The sequence below is a fragment of the Eumetopias jubatus genome, unplaced genomic scaffold (genome assembly GCF_037043125.1).
Source record: "Eumetopias jubatus isolate StellerSeaLion01/CBP00866 unplaced genomic scaffold, mEumJub1_p1.0 scaffold_7, whole genome shotgun sequence".
Classification (NCBI taxonomy): Eukaryota; Metazoa; Chordata; class Mammalia; order Carnivora; family Otariidae; genus Eumetopias; species Eumetopias jubatus.
The window spans coordinates 76,679,443-76,689,217 of record NW_028274813.1 but is presented as its reverse complement, the minus strand read 5'-3'; the positions used below and the strand labels follow the sequence as shown (position 1 = coordinate 76,689,217).

General features: G+C 42.5%; 1 protein-coding gene across 1 annotated transcript; it reads right to left on the bottom strand.

Annotated features, from left to right (window-relative positions):
• Positions 1 to 1,957: 1,957 nt before the first annotated feature.
• Positions 1,958 to 5,871, bottom strand: LOC114221309 (formin-1-like). The gene is given in 4 exon segments (XM_028119428.1): positions 1,958 to 2,039; positions 2,041 to 2,072; positions 3,596 to 3,600; positions 4,017 to 5,871. Coding segments are annotated over 4 exon segments (1,974 nt in total).
• Positions 5,872 to 9,775: the final 3,904 nt, after the last annotated feature.

Below are 9,775 nucleotides of genomic sequence, written 5' to 3'. Positions count from 1 at the left end.
TACTAGTGCATCTATTTTTGTAAACTGAATTCCAAAAAGTAGGGTTGCTAGGTCAAAGTTACATATAGTTTCAATCGCCACCCGCTTACTTTCTTAAAAGTGTATGGCAATGTATTTCTTAATTTAATTCTTACATTTGTTTTATACGGGTATGATATGGTTTATGCGATTGTTGAATCTTATTTTCTCTCTTAACAGGAATTACAGAGAATTTTCTTTTTTTTTTTAAAAGATTTTATTTATTTATTTGACAGAGAGAGACACAGCAAGAGAGGGAACACAAGCAGGGGGAATGGGAGAGGGAGAAGAAGGCTTCCCATTGAGCAGGGAGCCCGATGGGGGCTCTATTCCAGGACCCTGGGATCATGACCTGAGCCGAAGGCAGACGCTTAACAACTGAGCCACCCAGGCACCCCTACAGAGAACTTTCTATGTACTATATACTTTCTGTAGTAATCTTAAATGGTTGCATATGTCCATTAATGTTATGAAGTTCCTTTAAATTTTTACTGGACTTGTATCAAACCTCAGTATTATTGTAGGAAGAATTTCTATCCAGTCCCTGTAATATATGCTCAGAGGAATGAAAGTTTTGACAGTCGCATTAGATATTAAAAAACCGATTCCAAGTGTGCATCTCAACTCTTAATCGGTTGACATGAACTACATCTTCTGATGGCCCTTCCAATTGATCAAGTGACTCATAATATCAAGAACTATGCCTGGGGCATCTGCTTCCACCACCGCCTCAGTGACTTCAATCAGAGGACAAAGATCATGAGACTGCTGAGGAGCACACAGAAACACTGGGCATTTTCCTAAGTGTGGTGAGCCAGATTCCATGTGATTCTTCTGGCATTAAAAGGGTCTATTTCAGATCAAAGGTAAAAAGAAAGCCATCAAAACAGGAAAGAATCTCAGCTCCCAGGACATCGCTGTGCAGGTTTGCACCACCAGAGTCCCTTGGTCTGAGAAAATACCACATTCCACAAAGGCTTGGGAACATTCTACAGTAGTTTCCATCCCCAAATAAAATAGTACAAAACCAATTCCAAAGGGAGAGGGGGGAGAAGGCGGTGTGTGTTGGGGGGGTGGGCATGGGCATGAGAAGACAAATCTGTCCACCATTCACTGTTTAGTATATTCTCTGTTTGATCATATCACCACCAGACAAGAAATTCCTTTGTGTAGCCCTTGGAATGAAGGGTTAAGAAAACTTCAAAGCCAATAGGAGGTGGACCAATAGTCTCTATGATGCCTTTATGCTATTTCCTGTGCGGATTTTGGTAATACTGGCTTTAACTCTTGGTCCTGTGAGAAGGAGAAGCGGATTTCACTCTTTCCTGGGAATTACTACACACCCATAACACTAAAGAGTCTTCCAACTGGAAACAGATCTGATTACTTTTGCCAGACTTAATCTCTTACTTGAGCAGTTAATGAGAGCTTTCAATAATCTTAATCAGATCACTTCAATAAAATACCTCGATGTTATTTCCACAGGAAATAAATGTCCACAGACCATAAACCCAACCTGGCTGATAGCTAACATGGGAGACAGGTGGGAGTTGGATCCAGATAAAGGGCCACTGTGCAGTGATAGTCAATGCATTATGCCCCTCTACCCCCTCCACCCACCATCAGGGCTGCTGGGGACTCTCTGGGGCCTCTGCCAGGAAGGGATGAGAAGGGAAATGAAGTGAAAGACAGGCAGCTGGAAGCACGAAAATTCTCCCATACATATGGACCCACCAGTGGCAGGAAGTCACTGAAGGATCTGGAATATGAAGAGATCTCATGACCACAGAAAAGGGGAGGAAGGGGGAAAAGAACACAGGAACACAGGATATAAAAATCAAGACCCACTCTCTGAATTCCCTCCCTTCATGTTTTCAGAGGGACAGTGAAAAGAGACAATGTCTGGATGTTCTGGAGGAAGGTACCTGCAAAAGAGAAGTCACCCACACCAGAAGAAAAAGTCTCTCCCACTCCTTTTCTCCTCCTTTCCAGTTCCTTCTTTTATAAGGTTAGAAGCACACTGTCATGATTCTAAGGACTGGCTCCTGAAAGTGCTATGCAGGGCTGGGGCCAAAGGAAGGGGAATGGTTCTGAGCAATTATGTGGAGAGGCCAAGGTAGAGCATGACCACCCATTGAACTTACTACTCGGTGGGCTCATGGTCAGTCACCATAGAAATCGAATGTCCTCTGTGTGCCTGCCTTGACCCAGATACAATGGAGCTTTTATAATATTTTTTATATAGGAAAAGGGCAGGGTGCCTAGGTGGCTCAGCTGGTTAAGCGACGGCCTCCAGCTCAGGTCATGATCCTGGAGTCCCAGGATTGAGTCGTGCATTGGGCTCCCTGCTCATTGGGGAGTCTGCTTCTCCCTTTGACCCTCCCCCCCCGTGCTCTCTCTCTCTCTCTCTCTCTCTGTCTCTCTCTTAAATAAATGAAATATTAAAAAAAAAAAGAAAAAGGGCAACAAAATAAAAAGATAATTTTAAATCAGGAAAAAACAAGATTTACTGAAGTTCAATGTATTTAATGCCCAATTTCTGGATGAGGGACACGCACAATCCCAGAAGTTAGTGTGGTTTCTAAAAAAGAACCTTTAGAGTTGAAGCAGCTATTCCACTCCTGAGCCTCCAGAAGTTTCTCATCTAATAACTGCACAGACCTCCCTTTCCAAGAATTCCAATGGCTCCAACATCCATGAGGAGAAAGAATTTTCATCACTAGGGTTCTATGATACATGACACAAAAGCTGTAATTCTCTGACTTTCCTGGTGAAGCAGATTGGTTATATCATGAAAGTAGCAAGTCTTCTCAAACTAAGATCAATATACTGCAAAAATAAGATCAAAAGTATTTACCACATTTTTAAAGAACCATGCCTGGATCAATGATTTAGAGAAATTTTAAAAATGTCAAGAGTCAAAATGAACAGAAAGCTGTTGAAATTACTCTTTCCTAGGTAGAGATTTTTATCTCAGAAATTGAGCATGATGTTTTGTCTAACCTGTAAGAGACCATATATCATATTACGACCCATTCCCTAGACAAGGCGTTGACCACATGCTGTGGGAGTTACCCCAGAAAAGAATCGGTCCCCTGCATAGTGGCATACGAAACCCTGAGCCCCTGGCCACATTGGCCTGGAAAATGTAAGGAATATCAGAGTGGCACCTTTTATACACTGCCTTTTTTGGTCCTATTGAATCCACTTTTAGAACTCCCAAATTATTTCCACATAAAATTTTATATCACATTAAACATATAAGCCAAATTATCTCTTGAGCACCCATAAGTAAAACATGAAAGTAAAATAGACCATAAATAAAACAGAATAAACATTACTTCATGCTCATTTGGAAAACAAAGAGTCCAAAAAAAGAAAGAAAATCTGAATCAAGTTTCTTCAAGTGAGACTGAATTCATCCCTCTTCTAGTAAAAAAAGAAAGTTCTTGCCATAAAGTAATGATGCTTATAAAAGTGATTATTAAAAAAACAAAAATGAAAAACCTCTTACAACAGACAGATGAGCAAAGACACATGGGGCTTTTGCTCTTCTGCTTAGAGAACCCCAACGAACCCGAGCTACTCCAGCAGCATGAACAGGAGAATTTAGGTCAAGGGGCCAATTACCCAGCGTTAGCATCAAAGGCAGAGACAAGTTGCTACTTCTTTCTGCTCATTCCTGTTTCCTTTGAGAATCCTGAGTTAAGCAACCACGGAGGCAGCTTTAGAGTATGCCAAGTGAAGTATTTTTAAAAGACATTTACCAAGTATTGCTTCTGGAAGCAACTACACCCCTGACCCTTAAGTCAGCACCAGCCTCACCATTGCCACACACCCCTATACCACTCCCAGTTTTCTTGCTACAGAGTGAATTGACTAACAGGCCCAGGAATTTGGGGTTCTTTGTTCAGAAGCCAGTCTCTGAACAGCACAAGCAGATTACTATTTGTGAGCTGCCCAAGCACTGATGTAAAGTATCTTACACAGGGACTTACCTGGAGGTGACTGGTACTGGGGCCGAGCTGCGGTCTTTCCGGGCCCCAGGCTCTTTTCCAAAGGTTCCCCAGGCACCAACTGAGCTTGGCTTGCTCCAAGGGAAGTCGAGCTGGTTCCTTTGGTCTCCGTGACCTTTGCAGAGGGTGGTGGCTCCAAGGTGTCAGCAGAAGGAGACCCAGAGAAAGTACTGCTCTTTCGGCCAAGAGAGTCATCAGGAGCCACTTCCCACTCACCAGGCAGGGAAGGGAGCTGCAGGGCCCTGTGATGCTGCTCGGGGCCTGGGAGCCTTGGAGAGAGAGGCGAGGGAACAGGTGCCATCCGTTTGTGTGTGCTGGCCTGGGAGGCTGAATTATTCAGTAGCATGCTGAGCACTGCCGGTGCTGGGGGGGACGGCCTCTTCTCATGGCTTCTGGGCTGTGACCGGTCAGGGCCTCTGCTGTGGGCCAGAAACGAGGTTTTGTGATCCCTCAGAGGCAGCCTGGCCTTCCTCTTGCCTCTGGCTTCTGGGAGGGCGTGGGGGGCTGGTGTGCTTGGGGGGAAGCCCAGCCTTTTCCCCTCAGTGGCTTCATCTAACTTCTCACTCTCTATCACCTTCAGCAGGACCTTGTTCACAGCCCCCTCGGCGCTGGCTGGCATGCGTTCTCTGTCCGACAGCTGCCACGACCCGTCCCCTTGCTGCTCCTGGCCCTGCCACCTGGACCCATGAGTCCCAGCCTCGGCTCCTGGGAGGGTGAGCCAGTCTGCTCTGGGTATAAACTCAGCTCGGGCCGCCGGGCAAACGGCAATGCTTTCCTCGCCTTCGGGATGCGTTCTAACTACTCCTTTCACCTGAGTAGACAGATCCTGGACTTTGGCCACCACTTTGGAAATAGGCTTTTTCCTGCATGTATGCTCAGTAGACTTCTCCCTCTGGCCCCTCTCTGCCTCTGGATGCTTCTCAGAGTCCTCATGACTTCCAGACAAACCTGTCTGCGGGTGCACCAGCCTGTGAGGGCCCCTCTCCGGCATGCCAGCATCTTCATCTCCTGGCTCTATGGTGCTGCAGTGAGGGGGCGTCTCCCCTCTTCCAAGCCCAGGGTCCTCAAAAGCCCCCCTGAAGCTCCCAAAGCCGCAGCTGGTATCCAGTGGCCTGGGGAGCTCTGGGGGGCAGCTCTCTCTCCACTGTAGGGAAGAAATAAATGCCCCACTTGGGAGCGAGCTGCCTCTCTCCTCTGGAAGCCAAAGATTAGGCCTTGTTTGAGAAAGAGGAAGAGATTTGCTGGAACGGATCTGGTCCTTCCCCATCTGAGGAGCCGACTGCTGGCCCCCATGCCTTTTTCTTCTCGTCCTCTTCTGTGGAAGCACCTCAAAGCTCCCTCTCCTTCCACCAAACCTCCGAGGCTTTCTGTTCCCATGGGCACTCCTCTTATTGAGACAGCCCACGGGGGGCTCCCCTGGCCAGTCACCAGCACTCTGGAAACAGTCGTCCTCAAGGGCCAGGCTCACGGACAGCTCCGGCATCTTCCCCTCCTGGTTCCCCATCGTAATCCCCAGGATGTGGTCTGAGCTCAGCAGATTGGCCAGAAGTCTCTCCCTCTCTGCTGTGAGTTTGTACAGCTCAGTTAAAATGTCTTTTGTGGGAGTTTGCTTGAAAAATATGTCGCCTGGATGTTCATTTCGCTGCAGGCTGAGGTTGATGACGTCTGACCCCTCCCTGACTTGGTAGCAGTTATGAAACCCTTTATTGGATCTGTCTAGAGTTACAGTGCCCTTGTATGAAAATCCTCTGACTTCCCCCCTTGGAAGATAGAAGCTGATATAGCAGACTTCAGTAATGGGCTTACGCAGTTGGAGGGTGCAGTGAGTGCCTTCCATTATGCCTACCTAATTATTCATGCCTTGGAGATGCTGGTCTGTGGTCAGGCTTCCCAGGCTCCGGTGGTGGGGCATGTGATGGTGGCTAGGCAGGGAAAGCAGCTGACAGTCATCTCTAGCAACAAGACCGCCTGGTAAAAGAAGAGGGGAAGAAAGCAGCTTGTCTAACAGTACATAAATCACACACAAACATAAATGAAATCATAGCAATGACTTATCCTTTCTCTCTGGCTGATCTCACCCAACTCAACTCACACCAACCAGAGGCTGATTGCAACCACTTCCCCAGTCCCATCCTCCCACCAGACCAGAGATTTTCTACAGCTGAGAGATGGCAGAGTACTCTATTTTAGCCCCAAGACAAAGCTCCTTTTCCCCCACAAGGGAACTCACCATATAACCCAGAGCAGGTCTTTCAACTTCTCTAGGCTTCAGTTTATGTTTTTCTATTAAACACAGCTAATACATCTCTCAGAAATCCCAAAGAAAGGAGACTTTGTGATCCTTAGAAAACATAGCCATTTTAATAACTTGGGTTTGGAATATTACTTTGCAAAAATGAGTGAGCTTTTTTACTCTTCAAAAAGCACCTTCTAAGATTTGAGATTAATTTTCTATTTAACTTAAAGCAGTCTTGGGAAAAGGTATTAGGCCATAAATTTGGAGACTTTTCTGAATATATTTTGCCAAAAGAACTAAAAATGGAAAATTTTACGTTTGAAATTTAAATAAATAATTCAGGACTCTTAGTCAAAGTTGTTTGGGTTTTTTTCTTTTTTTTCCTCCCCTACTTCTTGCCTATTTAAGGCCAAATGGAATGGCAGAGAAAAAGTAAATATCTACAAGCCACTGTTGGCCCTGTGTGGATTTTCCACGTCTTTACCAATGAAGCAGCTGAAATGTTACATAAGCAGTGAAGGTGGCTGTGTTTCTCTCCTAAGATTTGAGGAATCCTAGGCATGTCTTTGTGGCTAACATCCCCCTCTCACCCAGACCAAGCATGGAGCTTAAAATTCTATATTACAACACTCCATTTCTTAAATTATAGCATTTCCCAATCTTCAAGACTTCCATGCCTAAAAGAAAATCCCCTTGGAAAGGGTAATGCAATAACCATTTACTAACCATTTATATCTTCGGTGAATTATTTTCCTCAGGTATTTTATAACTAGTTCTAAATAATAAAAAGCTACATAAAAGTACATCTTGAGTGGCAGAAGAGAGAAAGGAGGAAGAGTTTTGTAATAGAAACTTCTTGAGGAAGACAGATAAAAGGTGATAAAAATGAAGATTAAAAAAAAATACATACATCTGCTGGTCAACCCACAAGTGCCAGGAGGACTCAGAGTTCTCAGAGAAAGGGAAAGTAGAACGCCATTTTAAAGTGTTAAGAGAAAAGATGTGTTAACCCAGAATTTTATATCCAGTGAAATATTCTTCAAAAATGATGGTGAAATAAAGTCATTCTTAGATGAAGAAAGAGAATTGCCAGCAGACCTGCTCTAAAAGATGTGCTAAAGGAAGCTCTTCAGAGACAATGAAAAAAGAAACTTGTAACATCAAGAATGAAGAAAAAGCAACAGAAATGGTAATGTTTGTGTAAACACAGTATTATTCCCCTCTTGAGTTCTTTAAAAGATGTTTCACAGTTGAAAATAAAACAAAACAAAATAACATTGTTTGATGGTGTTGCAACGTACGTACATATAATATACATGACGGGTGGGAAAAGAGACCCATATGGTGGTAAAGTATAACAGAAATTTCATTCTGGCTACACTGTAAAGAGTAAAGCATGCATATTTAATCCCTAGGGCAAACACTAAAAGAGATATAATGAAAAATACAATTGATATATTAAATGGAAGAATTTTAAAAAATTCAAATAACTCAAAAGAAAACAAGAAAGGGGAAATGAAAGAGAGAAACCAAAAAATAGAGGCAACAAACACAAGTAAATAATAAAATGGTAAACCTAAAGCTAAACATATCAATAATTACATTAAATGTAAATGGCCTACACACACCATTAAAAAACAAAGATTGTCAGACATGTCTAATATGCAGTTAAATGCATATTAGTTAAATATGACTTGGATGAGGTTACTCAAGAAGAGTACGCAGACCAAAAAAAGCAAAGGTTGTAGAATAGAGTCCTGGGAACACATATATTTAAGGGATAAATGGAGGGAAAAGAGACTTTAATCAAGGCTGAAAAGAATGTGCATTAAGATAATTCTTCACATTTTGTAGCTAAAAAAATTAAGATTCAGTGATCTAATGTCTTACTATGCTTTTAGTATAGGTCTGTAAACCCCAGCCCTAACATCATTCAATCAGTGCTGCCAAAATGAGACCAAAACCCATGTCTCAGAAACTAGTGTTAGATTAAATCAGAGAGCTTCCATAATATAAGCAAGGCTTTCATCCTCCCTTCCCTAACAATAACTGGAGTCACACACCCAGTTATATCTTTAAATTCTTAGCTCCAACCTCATCCATCATCTCTTTTTAAATACCTGTTGCATTTTCTCCCTATTGATACATTTTCTTTTGCAGAGGAATAGTGTGAAAATAATGAAAGTCATAACCATGGTATTGTACCATGTTGAAGACCTTTTGACTTGGGATCAAGTAATAGGGTGTAGAAGGTAAAAGGAATGACCTTGGGGTTGTAGATCTCAACATTGGCCATGTAGTTTGTGGCAGGCTACATGGCAAAAATAAGTCCCTACCAATTATAAAAGAAAAATATCCCACTTTTGGAATCCTAAAATTTAAAAAAATATTGCAAAGTTTTACCTTGCTTTCAAGATAAAATACTCTTCTACCACTTTTGGGGGGGTCCAAATCCAGGTGCAAAATGGCTTCTTTGTGCCATGTGTTCATAATTTCTGAGTTTCTAATGATCATGTAAGCAAGTAAGGAAGATATTCCTAGCACCTCTCTCTCTTGGCCTTATCATTTAACAAAAAATTTAAGCAAAAGGCATTATCTGCAATGAAAGGTAGGGGTTGAGAAGTGAATTGTTTTAAAGTGAGTTGCTTGAAAACAAGTTTCTTCTCTGAATGCACAAGAGCACAGGTATTGATATTATCAGTGGCACAAAGATAATCTAACTTGCCTGAATTCAGCATCCAGAGGGCATCTTAGAGAAAATGTATGGAGGAAAAAAATTATTTCATATTTTCTGGTCTTTGGATGAGTTTCAGAATTAGCTTTGCTATAATTTTGAACATTCGAAGTCCAAATAATTGAAGACAAAGAACATGAACAAATCTTTTTCAAACACTCTCATTTCCCCATTCTCTTCCATAGTTTGAAATTATTTTTATCAAAATTGTTATGCACATCCTCCACTATCATCAATGAATACTTACAGAGCTGCCTCTGGAGCATAGGACTATCCACACTTTTTCCCAATCTCTGTCTCTCAAACAAAGAAAAGACTCTTCAGGATTCAGCTATCAGCCTAGCATCCCTACCAGTGTCAGTATCTGGATAAAATGTCCCTCATGTATTTTCTTCTTTCCTTTGTGAAATGAGAAATTTAATCTCTAAGTTTCTAATTCATTACCTCAAAATATTACTTGGTGACACCTACTAGCTACTCAAAGAACTACAAAACTCCTCCTTTTTGAAGAAAAACATATGCCCTGTAAAGGAACTTCAGCCTCAGCACTCTAGTGGGCACCACATCACGGGCAGTCTTCTGAGCAGGGCAAACACTTCTCCGCAACAAGCCATTAGCAAGTCAGAGTGCAGTGCTGAATCATCACACATATTTTCCCTCTGAGAAACCAGAGGAAAAAAACTATAAGTCTAAAGCAAAATAACAAGGAAAGCAATATTGAGTGGGGTTAAATGCACCAGCACTATAATTCCATGCTGAGTTCACAGGACT